At 38.1% G+C, this 20318-nt stretch overlaps 1 protein-coding gene across 1 annotated transcript in view; it reads right to left on the bottom strand.

The window, feature by feature from the left end:
- BAZ2B (bromodomain adjacent to zinc finger domain 2B) overlaps positions 1-20318 on the bottom strand; it is a 143992-nt gene that overhangs the window by 12935 nt on the left and 110739 nt on the right. Inside the window, 10 exon segments of the mRNA XM_032210955.1 lie at positions 1747-1893; positions 3316-3451; positions 3866-4176; positions 6156-6316; positions 7184-7339; positions 7694-7970; positions 10529-11205; positions 15023-15167; positions 16518-16580; positions 17198-17438. Coding sequence (XP_032066846.1) covers positions 1747-1893; positions 3316-3451; positions 3866-4176; positions 6156-6316; positions 7184-7339; positions 7694-7970; positions 10529-11205; positions 15023-15167; positions 16518-16580; positions 17198-17438 — 2314 coding nt within the window.

Here is a 20318-nt window from a genome sequence, read left to right as displayed (position 1 = left end):
TTCAAATGTGATGTTCAGAAATACATGGAGATTACATATATAATTTTTGGATGCCACAATCAATAACTTGATTTTTGGAAATTAAATGTGCTTTCTTAAATTCAGGGCAAGTCTAGAGTTCAATAGATTTGATCAGACTTCCTTTTCTCCATTTTCAAATTAATCATTTTAACTATTCTGATTATCCTACATTATTCAATCAGTTTGACACCAAGGCTAGAAATTTCACTAAACGATGGGGCAATAAAGAAAAGCATGTATTTTAGGATGGTGTTGCAGTTTAGTTCAGTTTTAACTTCTTTTACTTAGATATGAAAGAATAAACTCACTGGTTCAATACCTTCCTGATAATAAAGGATGAGTGCTGCAAAAGAAATTGCCCTGAAAAGTGGGAGGTTAAGAAACACTAAGTGAAGTCAAATTGCAATATGCCTAAAACCATTACGTGCTCTAATGACACCAACTCATACCATCAAGACTCTTCAAAATAATTTTGTTTTTAACAACATACAGAAAGCAAGTAGGGGTAGATAACATTTCCTGGTAGAAAGCTACTCCAAAGTGTAAGTGCAATCACAGAAAGGTCATGCCTATAAACATCTAACCATGGATCTAACCACTACTCCTTTGTTTCACATATGTGGGGAACTACAAGCAGATTCTCCAATGATGTTTCAGTTAGATGGATCAAAACTGAAGGGGAAAGGCGTGAAACATAAAAAATGTTAAAAAGTTATGATATTTATGTAGTTTCTTACCAAACGCATCTAAATTATATTAAAGCAACCAAAATATCTTTACAATCCCCAAGGCATGCCACAACTTTTGAGACCCCTAATGTCTGGAAATTGAAAGTTGAAATATTTGACATGCCCTAAGCTGCATTGTGTTGCCAAATCATGTGGGCTATAAAGGCCAATATCAACACTTTGATATCCATTTGGAAACTCATAGGAAACGAGTGAAGGAACCCAAGTACAGCTATAATGTGCTCATATCAGTACCCTGCAGTTGGCTGCATTCTGGTCAACTGAAACTTCTATACCATCCTCAAAAATAACTCCCATGAACATTGCAGTGGACCAAATGAGAGGTGACCCAGACATAGGTTACTCTCTTCTTACTCTGCATAGGGCTGCAACTGATGAAACTGGGCAAAGCTTGCCTTGGCTATGACCTTCACCTCCCAATCTAAGCAATAGCTGAGTCCAGCAGAACCAAAACGTTGCAGACCTGCTCCTTCCCAGATAACCGCACCCCATCAAGAATGTGTGCTACCATCCATTATTCATCCTCATCAGCCTCCAATGCTCCTGGAGCACTGGAGGCTGCCACTTTAACTTCTGGTGGTCCTCGGTACATTAAGGAGCCACCTGAGGCTAGCTAGCAGGGACTCTAACCACTGGAAGCAATCACATAAAATACAAGTATCTCTAGCCAGAAGGAATCAAGGACTCAACAGAGCTGCTATAAAGTTTCAGCTTGTAGAAAGCCATCCAGATCCATGCAGTGCCTGGAGCAGGCCATCCTAGTTCTAGTCTTTCATTAATAAACTTCTACATTTCCATATATTAGACTGGCTTAATGTCAGGGAGGTGAATTCTCTTGTACGCCAGAGACATTTGTGAGTAGTCAATATATTAATTTATAAATTGCAAACTATTGTGTCTTGTAGTTTAGGCATAATAATCAGATGGCAGTCAGCTGAAGGAAAAAATATACAGATTTATCTCCAATTCATATTACCTTTGCTATGCAGGCAGGACAAAACCAGTCACCATCCGGAATAGTACTGATCTTGGGCCGATGGCAGTATGTATGGCAGCCTTTATCACAGCCATCACAGAGAAGCAGTAGTTCCTCATTATCTCCTTTTCGACATATTTGGCAGTACTAAAATACAGAGAAATTATTTCAGTTATCTTCCACTGGAACATGATAACCAGCATGCTATGAAGACTCTAGCAACACTTTAAAATTAACTGGTCCAAAATTAATGGACCGTTGCACTTACAGCAGAAGTAGAGAAATAAATACATAGTCAGTCAAATAATTACCTCCACCTCCTTAATTTTATTGAATTTAGAGATCTTATCTAAGCCAAAATTCCCAACCAACTCAATTGGGGAGGAATTACGAAGGCAATTTGAAAATTGATTCCCAATTACTGTATATTTTGTATTTGCAATTGGGCCATATTTGTGTTTCAATTCGTGATAATGTGGAATTCAAATAAAAATATGATGCTCCACTAATGCTACATAGAGAAAGTATTAAATCAGGAAGAGTGTGTGGATAATGTTGAGCTTACTGCTTGCTGGTTAAAAAGGATGTAAATTTGGTATGGACAGTTCAAGCCCAAGAGCTAAATAGGGGTCACAATTGTCCTAAGACTTCATTTTTGAAGACTATTAATGACAATCTATATAATCTTCATTCCAACATATATTTGCTTTTATGACATAAGCAATACCTAAAGTTTGGAAGGAAATGCTTTATTCCCCAATTTTTAGTGAAGAAACATCCTATAAAATGATAATATTTCCAATGTTAATGGAAAATAATTCCGGTGCAAACTAGATTAATATAATGTGCTGGAAACATACATATCACAATCACCAGTGAAAAAATAAGTTTGAAAGTTTGTAGTAAGTTGGAGAAAGAGAGAGTTATTTCGAGAGTGACACACTCACTGTTTGTTAGTACTTTTTCCCATTGATTACTACAGCATAAAAAGCTTTATTTTTCAGAAATCTGATGCCCAGGATTCATGCAAAATCTGTTACATGCATTTTCATGCCACTTATGAATATGCAATTAACATAGCGGTGCTTGTTAATTTGTTACTTCTATGCGGAAATGGGACATTTCAGCTTGTATGCTGTACAGCATCCAATCTGCACATACCCTTGTATTGGGTAGGCATGCAAAGAAGCCATGCACCTCTTTAAAGCATGTACTTTGCATCTCATCTTTCTGAAAAAGCCTTTAATTGCAGTTTTTGACCCAGAACCCCCATTACGGCAACGCAGAAGGCGTCACTTGATTAATTTGCATCGAGACCCCTCCCAGGGAGAGGCAAAGAAACTCCCTGAAATTCAAAATATGCCAGCAGAAAGGCTATTTGACATATGGAAGTTCAAAATACTGAATTGGGCTACAGGAGGGCCCTTTATTTTTCTTTTCCAAAAATGTATCTGATCCACGTAAAAGTGCCATTTAATTGTCATTTTGGGATGCAGCGACAATGCTATCAACTTAGGTATCTGGAAAGGAGGAAAATAGGATAGGTAAAAATCAGTTCATAACACTTACAACTTTCATAATAGATTTTTCCCATGCTATTGTTTTCTGTAACTGCTGAATGCACAGAGCTACCTGTGCAGCACTGCGAGCTTCTGACAATGCCCTTCTCCATACCCTTAGCCCTGGAGCAATATCCTCTTCCATTCTGCATTGAAATATAGAGAAATTAAGCAGGTCACATCCATTTTCATCAGTTTCTGAACGTGGAACAATCATCGTCACATTGAAAGCCAAGCAATGACAAAAGCATACACAGCCAATAATAAGGGTAATAAAGGCTTAAGCAACTAAATTTGATGTAGTGCACAGACTGTGGCTACGTGCCTCAAAGCTCAATCACAATCATAAGATAACTTTGCAGGATTAACATACGTAACAGAAAAATAAATAAAATAAAATAAAATAAATAAATCTTTGCACAGCACCATGCATAAAAAAATGCAGTCCATATGGATCAGAGACATACGAGAAGATACATAGATAAACACACAATAGGAAAAAATAGGCTCCAATTAGCAAAGAAGCACAATAATTTTTCAAGTTAATCTCAATAACCTACCCGTCACCATCACCACTAACGGATGGTGCAGGAGCAGGGACAGTAACTGTGCCCACATTATCCAGTTTGATCTGAATGGTGGTACTTAAGGGGCTCTTCAGATACCTTCGCTCTATGTTCCGCTCCAAGTCAGCGAGTCTGGTTACAGCTATATCTAGAGGGTTGTCGCTCTTCCGTTCTAGAGTACTGCTACTGCTTTCTTCTCCACCAACACAATCACCATCACGCTTCTTGTGCAATGGAGTGATTGATTTATGCTCATAATATACCAAGTCTTCCCTTTCCGATTCCGGTTCAGGGCACATCCAACCCTACATTTTAATACAAAATTGTGCACATATGTGTTTGGCACTGTTAACCATTTCAGTTTGGACAATGGAGGGATCATTTGTTTACCTCCCTAAACTGGGCATCTCTTTCCAGAAGTTCTCAAAAAGTCAAAAGAGCTGATTCCCCCCACCCCCTTTCCTATACTACTGAAGACAACCACACACATTGATTTTTAAATCAGAGTTTTCATGTTACATTTTTGGGAGGAAAAAATAATCTGCAATTGTGGAAAATATACAACTGGCACAAATCCCAGTTTCAGATTTTTAATTTGTTTTTCTTTTCTTAAACCCTGTAATCATTTCTGATGACTCACAGTAACAAGGTTAATTCACATTAATTATATGTGATACGTAACACCTTCATATTGCACATTTTGTTAATTCCCCAAGAAAAAAATGCAAATATTTACATATGTTTATCCCCCCCCCCCAAATTTTAAATGATGCCAGAAGTCACATGTTGATCATCATGACTAATGGGGAACGTAGGTGGAATCAAAGAGCTACTAGCCTTTGTGCTCTTCGTCAGCGGAACTTACTATTCTGTTTGCATGCATGATAATGTGTTCCCCCGCCCCCATCCTCAAGAGGGGAGGAAAAGCGAAAATTGGGTCTCCACAGTAATTTTTTTTGCTGCACTTTGAAAACAAGGCCGGCAAATTTGCTGCCTGCATATGAGGGTGGGGGCAGTGATTGCTATGCAGCTGCTACTTTCGGAAAAATGAGATGCAAAAAGAGGAATTTTTCCTTCATCTCTCCCTGCTTTTACCTCTGTGCTTGTTGGGTAACACAGCTATCTCTTTGCTGTCCAGCAACATGGAGGTTAGAGCAAGATCACTAAGACAAGACAGCAGCAGGGATTTCTGATAGGAGTATTGATCCAGGAGATTGTTATTTTTGCTAGAATCAAAAGCAAAGGAAAAGCTTGGCTGCTGGGTGAGTCTCTGTTGTCTTTGGCATACAGAGAAGGATCCAGGGGCGCCCAGAGTCCCATAGGCAGATAGGGGGGCAGTTCCATGGTGGGCTGCTGACCTCCCTCAAGCTCTTCCTCCACCATGTGAACCCAAATCTTCACATAGGGGAGAACTTGCTTTTGCTGCAAGCTATGTCCTCAGTGGCAGCAGCCATTTTGGAGCTATGTGGATGACATACAAGACAGAAAATAAACTGCTCAAAGTTGCACTCCTTGTGTAGCAAGTCTTCCATACACACAGGGGAAAGATGCTGTTTGCAATATACTAGTCTATCTTCCAGTAAAGATAAAACTAAAAGAAAAAAGAAAAATAGATGCTATTGCTCCATCACTCCAAAATCTGACAAAAAAAATCCTAAATCTACACTCAAATGTTTTCCTGAAGCATGCAAATTTGAAGTATGATCCCAGAGAGGCTTTATTTTGAATTTAATAATATTGCATTAAATTCTACTACATGATGCTGAGGACTTGCTGATCTACGATGGTCATGTTTCCTCCATAATATTTATTTACTGACTTATTTTTATCCCACCTTTATTATTTTTTAATAAATAACTCAATATTAACATACCTAATGTTTCTTACTCCTCCTATTTTCTCCCCAACAATAACCCTGTGAGGTAGATTGGGCTGAGAGAGGGAGAGCATGGCCCCAGATCTTTAGCTGGCTTTCATGCCTAAGGTGGGACTAGAACTCAAGGTGTGTAGTTGGTGTCTTGATTCATGAAAAGAGTTATATTTTTAAAATCCCATTTCCTAGTTTTTCCTCTGAACATTTAACCAACCATAAAAATAAAGCCCACTCCATAAGAAAAGAGGAAATCATTTCATTCCAGGTAGTATTAATACATTCTTCAAAGTCTTTTGATTTCTTTTATTACTGAGAATAATCCTTAACTCTAGAAAATCTACTCTTCGTAAGTTTGAATTAGCACTTTAGCCAATAATTACTAAATACAGATTTTACTGAAATACATTTTACCTTGATCTGCAAACTAGCTGATGCCACTCTTCTCTCTAAATCCTCTACCTGCTGAAGAATAGCAATATCCGTATCCATGGCTTGCTCTTCTATGGACCAATTTTCTACAATATCTCGTGTTACTTGGTTTTCATCATTTTCATTTACTTCAATAATTGCAGCTGTATTTAGAAATTAGATTAGGCTATTTTAGTATAACTTTCAGATCAAGTGTTTTGTAGTAACAAAGAGGTCAATGGCAACAATCATTTTATCAATACAAGAGGTCACAATTAATCCAACAGGTATATGTCTATTGAATTACTTCTATAGACATATACTTGTATACCCAATCTATAGATGTGTAATGTATTTTGCTTTTCAGTTGAGTTTAATAGGTTAGAATGTTCCAGAAACTTTATAGCTCAGTAAAATGATGAGAGAATGGAGATAAGAAAGCTTTATAAAATTATGCATAGCAATGAGGAACTCAATCAAGACAAGTTCTTCCTCTTTCTCAAAACACTATAGTCAAGGAGTCATGGAAGAATAATTGGAAGGAGATTAGAACAAAGGAAAGGAAGTATTTCCTCACAACAGCATAATATAACATGTGGAATTCATTACCACCTAACCTGGTGATGGCCACTAACTTGGACGGCTTTAAAAGGGGACTGGAAAAATTGAGATCAGTCAACGGCTGTTAGTCTTGGAAGCCCACTGTTATTCTCTGTATTGAGTAGCATGCCTCCAAATACCAGCTGCAGGATAACATGGCAGGAAAGAGAAATTATCTCTGCTTGTCAACACACCAAGTTGGCCATTGTGGGAAACAAAATGCTGGACTAAGATGGGCTTTGACTTGATCCAGCATAGTTATATTCTAATGTTTTTTTTTATTAAAGAAAAATGTCCATTAGCCATTTCATAATTAATAGGTTACCTAGACTTAATGTTGCTTCTGTGCCATCTGAGCTATTAGAAAGGAATCTTAAAAGATCTACTTCTCATTATACCACTGGAGATTTTTCCCCATTTAAATTACATACCATCTTTATTCTTGAGGCAAGCTAGAGTAATATAATCCATATGTTTTTGAATTTGCTTCTGTAAGGCCTTTTCTCTAATTCCCCTGAGATGCAACACTTTAACCAAAGCTTTTAGGTCCTCTGGATCAATAATTCTCCACCAGCCAAACTGCATTTCTGAATCAAAATATGGAGACAAAGAAAGATTTAAAATACACAAACATTCTATATGGGAAATGGGTACCCCAAAAACCTAGTTCTCTTAACATTAAAAGACACGGATATATATATGATCTCAGGGAAAACTACCGCATAGCTGAGATCCTTGCTGTTATTGCCATTGCATTGTTGCTGCCGCCACAGAAAACCTCTTTTCTAAAACAAACAAACAAACAAACAAAAAACCAATGGTCTGCCACAAACACACACTGGGTCATTTTAGAAAGTCCTAGTCTCTAACTAGAAGAACAGAACTAGGATTCTGTTAGAATTAGTTAGAAACCCCTATAAAAAGAATAAAATGGTACTGACCTTCTGGGATAGGCTTTGGACTAGGATAATCAGCTGGTTTGGCTACTTCCATAAGAACCGAAGAAGGTACAGAAGTTTGTTTCTCAGCCTGTGGCACTGGCGATTCGCTTTTACTTGTCGGAACACTGGGTGTCAAGAAAGAGCTACCATTGCCCTCTGACAGTCCTAGGCCGGACCCCATACTAGGCAGTGGGGATGAAAACGAATGATTTGAACTCATAACGCCAGTAGGCCATCCACAGAACTGAAGTCCCATTACAGGCAATCCAGTCTTCATCTGCTATCCAAAAAAACAACAACAACCCCAATTTGAATAGTTATATAACAGCTCCAAGCAGGAAATTACAATCAGAATATCAGCGTTGGAAGGGACCTTGGAGATCCGTTCTAGTCCAACCTCCTGCTCAGGCAGGAAACCCTAGACCAGTGTTTCTCAACCTTGGCAACTTGAAGATGTCTGGAGATGAAGGAGAGAAGCAACCTAGAACTAAGGAGAAATTTCCTAAGTTAGAATAATTAATCATTGGAACAACTTCCCTCCAGAATTGTGGGTGCTCCAACACTGGAAGTTTTTAAGAAGAGATTTGGACAACCATTTGTCTGAAATGGTCTAGGGCAGTGTTTCTCAACCTTGGCAACTTGAAGATGTCCGGACTTCAACTCCCAGAATTCCCCAGCCAGGGGAAGTCCGGACATCTTCAAGTTGCCAAGGTTGAGAAACACTGCCCTAGACCATTTCAGACAAATGGTTGTCCAAATCTCTTCTTAAAAACTTCCAGTGTTGGAGCACCCACAATTCTGGAGGGAAGTTGTTCCAATGATTAATTATTCTAACTTAGGAAATTTCTCCTTAGTTCTAGGTTGCTTCTCTCCTTCATTAGTTTTCATCCATTGCTTCTTGCCCTGCCTTCAGGTGCTTTGGGGAATAGGCTGGCCCCTCTTCATACAGTAAAAATCAGTACAGATTTTTAGTAAGAAGATGAACTTGCAATAATTCCAAATCAATAAACACTGAGCCCCAGTATGGTGTACTGATTAAGATAGAGCAGACAGATCCAGGTATAAATCCCCACTTGATTGTAGCACTCACCGATATGATCCTTACATTAACCATTCTTTTTTAGCCCATCTTATTTCTTAGAGCTGCCAACATATGCCATTATCGGCTCTCAGAGAACAGATGGGATTAAAAAAAAACTATTGACTATTAATAACAAGCATATGCAAAGAGTTCCATAAATGGCCCATCCTGTGCATGGAACAGACAGCATCTGTTTTGGGAATAGAACTATGATATGCATTTTCCAGAAAGATGTTTTGAGACAGGACAGGGAAGAAGGGAAATAGGGAAATAACATAGCCATTTGCAGTGGTACATGGCAACAGCAGCAATTAAGTGAAGGTAAGGGAGAAGGAAGGTGGTAGAAAGAGAAAGCGATTAATGGGCTGATCTGATGTGTTATACTTGAATTCATAATCAGAAGTCACAAGCATTAAGGAAAGATGGGAAAGCGTTTTTTTCCCCATAATTGATGGGTTTCAAATAATGGATTTAGTTCAATAATTAGCAGTATCACTTTAAAATATCACAAAAAGTATGCTTTCAGATAGTACAGTTATTGACATGCAAAAAAAAAAATTCTTCTTCAGAAAATATTGTGGGCTTTTTCAACTCAGATTGCCTCAGGCACCATTTTGTATCCAACGTGTTCCCTTGCTTTATTTAGAAAACACACATTTTCTAGCATATGTTTCCTATGTCCTCATTGCTTATAATAGGGAAATTAACAAATAGCTTTTTTCTTTTTCAAAACCTTTTCAGAAGTGAACAGAGCTTGCATGCACAGTAATGCTTTCTGAGGGATGGCAGAAATTTGCAGGCATGGTTGCATCTTCTTGGAGACAACGTTTACTAAGATGAAACAGGACATTGTGCAAATAACTAATTTAAAGAGGTTAGCAGGGATCCCATCTCTGCCATTTTACTCTGTAAATAGTTTGTAAGGAAAACAGTACGTACACCAAAGGTACAGCAGATAACTACATTTAACAAACTTTAGATGTAATGGACATTTCTGTCCCAATCTCCACACTCTTGAACTAAGGTAGCATCTGAAACAAGGCATGGTATTTACACAATTTGTATTAATTTACATAATTACACAAATAATGGGAATTACTGCGCATAATGTATTTTCAGATTGAATGGATATTCAGAAATAAGACAAACTCCCTCCCCTAGAATGGTTTTTATAAAATTGAGGTTTTGCATAACTGTCTAGATTTAGATATTACAGTAAAGTTTCACTTATACTAACTCTACATAGAGAAACACCAAATATCCATAACTGAGTTCATACTCTATACTAAGCCATAGTTTGTACGGTTCACTGAAAAAGTCACAGTGGCTCAATTGACAAATAGTTGCTTTACAAACTATAATGAACTATAATGATTGGCTCAGCTAGAATGATTTCAAATATCCCATTAGCCAAAACAAAACAAATCATATTAGTACAATGTATGAACTCAACCACTGGACTGAATTTTGGAAGAAATTCCAATCAAAAGAAGCTGGAGAGAGAAAAGGAGAGTGATGATTAAACCAATTCCTTTCCTCCTTACGACTCCCTACATCACCCACCCTACCCAACTAGACCTGAAAGATCTTCACACTCATATGCCCACAACTAGTAATTAACTTTCTTCCTTTACAACAAATGGTAATCAGGATTCCTATCAATACTCTTAGCATCCATTCCATATTTTTTTTCTTCCTGTAGAAAACGCACAGGGTGAAACTTCCTGTGGAATAAAATGGAATAAAATGCTTACCTGAAGTGGTGACAAGGCAAATGGACTTAATCCTATTGGGCTTGGTGAAGAGGCTGAACTAATAAGTGGAGATGGAACAGGTGAGGGTGATTTAGATGGAGGGTGGGAATGCGGAGTGAGAGATGAAGAAGAAGTAGCAGCAGCTGGTGAATCTAGGTGGGTAACAGAAGTGTCATCACAAGGAGTTCTGGGTAACAGGCTGAACCACTGCCTGCTCTTTTCTGTAAGAGTCTTTAACAGTTGGTCATTTGAAATCAATGGAGAGCTATAAAATTTCCCTGGCCCAGTTGCCACGGGATTAAAAAGATGATTCGGATCAGATCGTTCATTGCTGCTTTGTGATAAAGTGGCCTGGTGGCTGCACATTGAGGTTTTAGAGCTATTCTGATAGGCCAGCGAGCACCCGTTTGCTGCGCTGCCATTGGCTTTGGGAGCCAGAACATCTGACTCGGGAGGCATTTTTGCTACTTCTAAAAGTTTGCTTAGCTTTGAGAAAGAGCCAGGCTTCTGCAGGAAAAGATTTGTGCTGTCCTTCTCTTTGACATCCTCTTTCGGATTACAATGTGTTGCATTTAAACAATTTAATTTTTCTTCAGAGGTCTCAAAAATTTCTTCTTTGATATGAATATTTTTGGCCTTTTTCAGCTTCTCTTTTTCTTTTGCAATTTCTTCCAGACCTGTAGGCATAGAAAGACAATGACTTAACTTAATTTACAACTAAAATGGGTTTGGTTTTCAGCTGTTAAAGCTGAAAAAATACATTATCATCTAAAAAAAAAACCCTATATCCTTGATTTATAGAATGATTTTTTAAAGTAGGATATTCATCTAGCATAAAATCAACAATGATAACCAAAAGAATATAACAAGCGTGTATGAGGCTGATCAGCTTCAGCGTACCTTGGAGGAAGCTAACTATCTTGACCCCTTCCAGTCTGGCTTCAGACCCGGTTACAGCAGAGAAACCGCTTTGGTCGCACTGACCGATGATCTCTGGAGAGCTAGGGATGGAGGCCATGCTTCCATCCTAGTTCTCCTGGACCTCTCAGCGGCTTTCGATACCATTGACCATGGTATCCTTCTGCGACGACTGCGGGAGATAGGGGTGGGCGGCACTGTCTTGCAGTGGTTCTCCTCCTATCTCTCGGACAGGTCGCAGTCGGTGTTGGTAGGGGGGCAGAGATCGTCCCTGAGGCCCCTAACTTATGGGGTGCCGCAGGGGTCGGTCCTATCCCCCCTACTATTTAACATTTACATGAAACCGCTGGGCGAGATCATTCGGAGGCACGGGATAAAATACCATCAATATGCGGACGATACACAGCTGTATCTGTCCGCCCCGTGCCAACTCAATGAAGCGGTGGACGTGATGAACCGGGGTCTTGAGGCCGTTAAAGACTGGATGAGAGCAAACAAGCTGATACTCAACCCAGACAAGACCGAGTGGCTGTTGTGTTTTCCTCCCAAAAATTTGAACAACATACCATCACTCAGGCTGGGGGGACAAAACTTACACCCCTCAGAAAGGGCCCGCAACTTGGGAGTCCTCCTGGACCCGCAGCTGACTTTTGACCACCATCTTTCAGCTGTGACCAGGGGGGCATTTGCCCAGGTTCGCCTGGTGCGCCAGTTGCGGCCCTACCTGAATCGGGAGGCTCTCACAACAGTCACTCGAGCCCTTGTGATCTCCAGGCTGGAATACTGCAATGTGCTCTACATGGGGCTGCCCTTGAAGAGCATCCGGAGACTTCAGCTAGTCCAGAATGCGGCCGCGCGAGTGATCGTGGGCGCACCACGGTTCGCCCACATAACACTGATCCTCCGTGAGCTGCACTGGCTACCTGTTGATCTCCGGGTGCACTTCAAGGTCCTACTTACCACCTATAAAGCGCTCCATGGTAGTGGATCTGGCTATTTGAGAGACCGTCTTCTGCCAATTACCTCCCTGCGTCCCATCAGATCGCATAGAGTGGGCCTCCTCCGTATTCCATCCGCCAGTCAGTGCTGACTGGCGACTACTCGGAGGAGAGCCTTCTCTGTTGCAGCTCCGACACTATGGAACAATCTCCCCGTGGAGATTCGTACCCTCACCACCGTCCAGGCCTTCCGCACAGCCCTCAAGAACTGGCTAGCCCGTCAGGCCTGGGGATAAGTCTATTTTCGCCCCTCCCGAATGCCGAGTGAATGTTGAGTTTTACTGTTTAATTTATTTTTGTTCACATCTTTTTTGTATTGTCCTACACTCCCTTTCCCCTTTGATTGTAAGCCGCCCTGAGTCCCCTCAGGGAAAAGGGCGGCCTATAAATGTGCAATAAATACAAAAAAAATACAAATACAAATTTCAAGAGATGAAACGGAAACACAATCAAAAGCATTCTCTTAACATCTGAACTGAAAATGTTTGACACTTCAGCAGGAGGAGGCAGAACAGTGTTATTAAATGCATCGCGCAAAGGGGATTCATATGGAAAAAGCCTTTTTTGCATGCTGTGATACATAAAACATACTTCACTGCTTGTAGAAACCTGAATAAGAGAGTAAGAGAAATGAATTTATACTACACCTTAAGCCATGCAGTACTGTTCTATTATAGTAGTACAGAATAATTTTTTAAAAAATAATATAAAGATACTCTTTTAGTGTAAGTAAATTTTTTACAGAATTTCAAAATAAGGGATGAAGAAATAAGACTATTATGTAGAAAATAAAAACAAGATGAGTTTCACAAGTACCTGGCACAGGTGAAATATTCCCTAACCCATGATTTAGTACCAGCAATGGGACTTTTTTTGTTTGGCAGCAAAATTCTGACAAACCATTTTTTATGAAAATTTCCATTCTATGGCACCCTATCATATTTATGCTTTATTCAAGAAGTCTCAAGAGAAATTCTTTTTATTTAATTTATTTATGTTTCCAGTGTTTAAATTACTTGTTTTTAATTAACAATTATAAAGTGCCTTAAAATTAGGTGGTATCCTGCTAGTAGATTCAATTATCAGCATAAATTTTCGTTATCAAGCCTTTCCCCCTTTGTGTTTTTTTTATGAAAGGTGTGTACAATAAATTCAATAACTTGTTGCTACTTGTATTAAAACAGGCATCAACCAAATAAAAGAATGTGGAGGAATGTATAACCAATTTATATAACCTATGAGTCCTCATAAAGGAAATAAAGAGGACCAGACTCTTTCAGATAAGTATCTGACAAATATTCTGAAATGTAAACTCTCCAGAATTCTATTAACTGTGTTCAAGGAGCAGTTCCATTTTTTTCAAATAAAGAAAGCTTTCATTCTTGATCCCCCCATTTCTCCACTTCTTCTTTAAGCATGTGTCAACATGCATTAACTATTTCTTCACAAAGAGCAAAAGGAAAAGAGAGAATCACATAGAAAGGAAATGAAAAATGGGAAAGAAAGGAAGTGGTTGGTGTTTCCTCTCTCCCAATTTTAATCTCTCTAATGACAGTGCATTTGGGATACCTTTAACATAGTTGATGATAATCACTTTTAAAGGGCATGGGGCCAGGTTTCTTGTAAGACTGCATATCTCTGTGGGTTCTGCATGTCCCATTAAATCCAGCAGGATGGGCATTTTGCAGCTCTCCTTGCTGAAGCAATGTCACCTTGTGATGCCTAAGAACAGGGGTGTCAAACTCAAGGCCTGGGGAGCGGATCTGGCCCATGGGGTGCTTAGATCTGAACCGTGGGGCCTCTCTGGAAACAGCAAAGGACCAATCCGCAGTGTCTCTGCCAGTGAAAATGGAGCTCGGGAGGGCTGCGTGCGGCCTTCTCAAGCTCAGTTTTCGCTGGCAGAAGGTTCCAGGAGGCCATTGCAACTGAAAACAGAGCTCAAGAGACCATTTTTGCTGGCAGAACATTCAGGCCACCACAGGGACCCCCCCCCCCCCCCGTTACAAGTGACGTTGAGCTGGCCATGCCCCCCTGCCTCCCCTCCAGGTCAAATGCAAATCAAGTTTGACATCCCTGCCTAAAAAACATCCCTCCCCTCTTATGGCAGCTGCCTTGTAAGGATACTTTCTCCTCAGAGATTTAATTAGTTCCAGATTGTAAATTTGGGATTATCAATAGTTCACACATAAAAGCACATTCAGTCCTTCACCCAGGATGTACCAATACCAGCTTGTGGCTAAAAGAAGACTTTGTCAGAGAAAAGCATGGATATTTTTTTCAGAGTTCCCAAATCTAGCTGGGGATGTGGTGCCCTAGAGGTTAAGATGCTAAGTTTGTTGACTAAAAGGTTGGCAGTTCAAGATCCAAGCATCGTGCAATGGGCTGAGCTCCTGTTCTTGGCCCAATTCCTGCCAATCAGCATTCAGTGCACTTCGGCATATAGTCATGACCATGGAAGTATTTTCAGACAATGCTGGATCCTTCAGCTAAGAAACAGAGATGAGCACCCCCACCCTGCCCCAGAGTCAGACACAACTGGACAGGGGAAGCCTTGACCTTTTTAGATCTAGCTCGTTACCTTCTCCACTTTCCATGCCTTCAACAAAAATGCCCCCACATTGGGGCAAAATCCAGTATCGACGTCTGTAACGATCCTGGCCAAACATCATTGAACGTAAAGAATGAGAAGCTTCAAACAGCTTTCTTCTGTACTGGTTTTGTTGCTGTTGTAAATATAAAAAAAAACACAATGGTAAAAATAAATATTTCTTCGAAGTTAATTTTGTTGTATACATGATGTACAATGACAATAAAGGCTATACTATGCTCATCAAACTTTTTGGATATTTATGTTACTTCCAAACAATACTATTGTTTTTTTTTTGTTTTTTTTTGAGAAATTGAAAGAGTCTAATTGATGATGATGTATCACACTGGACAAAATTAAAAGAAATTGAAGGAGATATTACATAAGCAAGGTTTGGGCTTTTGTTACCAATTTCCAGAGAACAAAAGAATAAAGGATTTTCAATGCATGAAAACAAATGAAATGCTAACAGTTATGACATACAGCAAAGGATGTGTACATCTAGTACAACAAGCCAGGCTAATATGAGAAGTTGTGGCTTTTTATATGTAACTAATGAGATATTTTATATGGCCTTGAGATAAATTATGTTTAGAATATCTTGTAGATAAAGCTAGTGCTCAGGTGTCCACAGATAAAGAGAAAAAGTTAACATGCTGAATGCCATATTCTTGCTTCAGTTGAAACAAATGGCAACAAATGCACATTAGACATGAGAATATGTTCTGGCATGTGTCTCTCAAACGCACAGGATCAAAAATTCCAAATAACACTTTCCCTTATTTAAACTAATAATTTTGTCCTATTATAATTATTTCACTATAGATGGAATCAAAAGGTAACTTTCCATCTTTAAAAAAAACCATTAACAGTTTACCTCAGTTTTACTTTGAGAAAGAAAGCCTATGTTATTTTGGACTCACAAAACTAGTTTCAAAGCTGTTATAATTCGGGGGAGTAATATTAGTTATAGTTTCTCTCAAGAATACCAGTCCATTAACACATTCAAGTCTTCCAAAACACACAAAGATTGCTCTGGCTCCAGAATAGAGAGCACATTATGATCATACAATTCAAATAACAGATCCCAGAATAAAGCAATATGATGCTTTTTTTTTTGTAGTGCTCTTTGTAGGCTTGTGTCAGCATCAAATAACATAATTAGCTGTCTTCTGGATACAGCCTTGGATTTCTGCCTTTTTATAATATCTCACAGGTTTAAATTAAGCCAGGTTCAAGAGCTTTATTTATACTTTGTTATATCAGCAGCAAATTGCTTCATCTTTCCTCATTTTCAACAAGACTGAAATTTGGTTAAGACAATGAGGAAAAATCTGGTGAATGTGTATAAATGCTAAGGATCTAGTTAAGAATACTTTAAAAATAACTCTCGTCTACATTATAGTGACAGAGTAAAGTTTAAATTTATATTTAAATATAAATGTAAATTTAATAAATTATATTAAATTTATAAAGTTCAGGTTACCTTAGTAAGTTTGTCAATCTGTTTCTCTAATTCCTCAACACTTGCAGCTTGGTCTCCATCATCCTACCACCAACAAATAAAATGCAGTAATGCATTATTTTCTATATAGTAATTGTGCTCACAATTTTAAAACTGGAATTTTATGAAATATGCCTCAAAAAAGGCATTGCAATCATAAATATTTATTATGGGATGAGGTCTCCAAAGGGAATCTGTTCTTTATAGCAGTTGTACACAGGGAGACGCAAGTATGGCAAAAAAAACCCTAATGATTTTTTTAAACGTATTGGTCTCAACAAGGCTAGAGCAGTCCATGCAATGGAACTATGGATTCATTCACACATCATACTGAGCCTTGTTCACTGAATAGGCCAGAAGTCTTGATTGCACATAACACGAAGTCATAACAAGCAACTGCATATCATTGTTAGTTAAAAACAGAAAAACATAATGGCAGTTTATTTTCAGCAATGGACACAACAATAAAGACCTGCTAATCCTTCCCTCCTATGCTTCTACATAGTTGGTAAATAAGAAATGTTGCTGTTACAATCAAATCAACTCTTGTCATAACCTCTTTTAGCAATTTTTAGTCAAGATTTTTCACATAACACTACATTAAAGACAGATATACTTTATAAAAGTCAATATAAGTTATCTTATTTATCAGCAACTCCTACCTCATCTTCACAAATATCTTTCTTTCCCTTTTTATCATCTTTGTCGTCATCTTCTTCCTCATCTTCATCTGCTTGATCATCACTGTAATCATCATCATCGTCATCATAATCACTCTCCCCTCCCTTCCGTCTCCGCTTTCGGCCTGGTGTGGGTGTACCTAGTGAATGGGGTTCTTCTCCTATATCACCTCCTCCTGTGACATCTCGCTTGCCTGTTTTCTTAGCATGAATGATTCTAAGCCTTCAAACACATGGTAGACAAACAGTATTATGGAATGTTGCTAAATACATAGTTCCTCACATTTCACCAAGAGGAAATCATTCTCCTTACACATTTGAACCATTTTTGTCACATTATGTATTGCAGCTACTGAATCAGCACTTGAGAAATGTAATTCACCAACAGAACCCTTTTTATTGAAGGTATAAATTTGTTCGGCAAGAGCTTTAAAATTCTTTGATTTTATTTGCTGGGAATCATCAGAAACCACAAAATCTCTACTCTTATTTAATTCTTCACGAAATATTTTAGGTCTAAGATGAATGATACCGTATAAAATTCTGTTACAACAGCTAGGAACAGCAGAAAGATTTCCAGAACCTTTCCTCTAAGCTGAAGAAACAAGTATTTAGCTGTATTCTTCTTTTGGTCAATCTTAATCTCTGTAACCTCTTTCCAGTAACATTTAAAAAAAAACCAGTGCTAACTCTAACCAAAAAATGATAAATCTGATGCTTGGTTGTAGATTATATGAATACAAATCATTTCTCAAGTGTCTGCGTATTACTTTATATGATATGTTATTAAGCATTAATCTTGTAGCACTCTGGTAGCAGAAGCCTTAGTTTCATGTTTATGAAACAAAAGAAACTTACATACCAGTAAATACAGTTGTGGTAGCCTTTCATCTCTTACCCTACAAAACAAGATTCCATACAGCAGATGTTACAGCTCTAACTACCAGGAATCTAACAGGCAAATTATTTTGAAACAGCTTATTCGGTACTTCAAAGCCAGGCTGCACATGCCCTTTTAATATTTTGGCATGTAACAGAATTTAAGGAGATATGAAAATGTGTTTTTTTGAAAAGGCAAGGATTTCACAAGAAAGAAAAGAAAGGAGAAAGAGTACGGATTAGGATGGCAAAAGTAGATAAATTATGGTATTTGAATGCTTCTATGTATTTTTTTTTCAGTTTCCTTTTCTTCCTTTCCTCGCCCATCCTACAAAACAGTATTCCATACAGCAAGTGGGTATGATGCAGTGAAGCTGGCTTCTTTATGATTTTAAAAAGAACTCAACTGGAGGATGTCTATCAGACTAGTTAAAGAAAGATAAAAGGATGACTTGAAATCTTCAGCTATACTCAGTAAGCTCTTCTTATAATGCAAAATATGAAATTTACTTTTAATGTTATAATTTGCAAATAATTAAATGCCCACTGCTTGACCAAGGAGTTATTAGGCTGAAATTGTATACTACAACATATGCCTTAAGTAAAATGATAGATATCTCTAGATTAAATATCTGCACCAGTATTAAATCATTGAAAAAATAATTACAGTAATGATGCATTTTGTCCTTGCACCCTGACAAAGCTCATTCTATTCTAAAATGTTATAGTTCAGCATACGTAGTACTAGAATAGATCAGCCATCTTGGTGAAGATAATTAAAACATTACCAAAAGAAATTAAAAACCCAAATGAAAAACTTACATTGATAGTCAAGAGTCTGACATAAAGTGCCACTGGATTTTGATTTTCTTCCCAAAGATCTTCTACTGATCTATTGCTATGTTTAAACAAACTCTACTGCTGCTAGCCAATATATTTTACTTTTCTCTACATTCAACTAACAAGAGTAAACTAAAAAGACAGTTCTGGCAGTATGCAATTACTTTCTCTTGCCCTTCCTAACCCCAAGTAAAATAACTGTTTCTTTCCCAATCATTTACTTAGAAGGGTGAAATCACAGCATCAACAAAGATAGCAAACAGCTGGCCTGATGTTTTCAACAAAGTTGTAGTCCACAGAGAAACTGCCAATTTATTGTATCTTTGGCAAGGTACACCTATGGTCAGAGCCCAATGTAATAGCAGTTTTAAAAAAAAATCATATGTCTCTCTAATATATTTATTCTAGCTCATTATCACTCCAAATAGGACAGGGCTGTATTTTATCAATAAAAAGATAAGCTGACCCAATATTGAAACCTTTCTAACTAAGGGAAGCATCTTATGATAGTATAGAAAACATAAGATTGGACTCTGGCCAAAAGCATTGAATCTAAATGTCTAGTTGGGCCATAAAACTAAATGGATGACCATAGGAAGGTCAACATCTCTTAGTTTAATCAACTACATAAAAATCTTAGATTTTGGGGGAAGAAACAGGGACACAGCAAATGAACTTTGGGAGGACAGGCAGAATAAAAATATAATGTAACTTTTTCACACTCAAGAGATCATGAAAATACATGCTTAAGTAAATCTAATGGAAAAGGAAAAGAAAGATAAATATGAATAATCTTGCCTTCTACTAATCAGGTGCATTTTATGCCTATTGTGAATGAATGCTAGAATGTAATATTTAATAAAAGCTTCATCATCTTCTACAGCTAAGAATGGTACTACACACCATACAAAACACTGAAGGATTGATATACAGCTAGGACCTGAACACACACTGTCTTAAGATTGACCAAAAAATACCTTACTCTGTAACACTTCAACAGATGCAAAATGAAATGATCTGAGCTCACTCTCATGACAATAATGAATGAATAGTGAAAGAGAAATAGTGGCATCACATAAGATGGGAATGGGTGGGAGCAAGAATGAGAAACTGAGAGTCACAAAGGAAAGATTTAGAAAAATAAAATTTGCCAGTTTTTTTTTAAGTAGAGCTAAATAAAAGAAGAGAAGCAGCCATGCCACTCAAATCTAGTACTGTACTTACATTTGTTGAAAGGACAGTTAAGAGAAAACTGAATCTCCCCCCCCCCCCAAATCTCCTTCCATAAGGGACTGCAGGGCAACTTCAAATGTTAATTGGCCCGTGATTAGGGTGATTTAGTACATGGTTTTTATATGAGTTAATTATTGCAAGGGCCCCACAG

The sequence above is a fragment of the Thamnophis elegans genome, chromosome 1 (genome assembly GCF_009769535.1).
Source record: "Thamnophis elegans isolate rThaEle1 chromosome 1, rThaEle1.pri, whole genome shotgun sequence".
Classification (NCBI taxonomy): domain Eukaryota; kingdom Metazoa; phylum Chordata; class Lepidosauria; order Squamata; family Colubridae; genus Thamnophis; species Thamnophis elegans.
The sequence above is the reverse complement of the archived record's forward strand: the minus strand, read 5'-3'. Positions and strand labels throughout refer to the sequence as shown.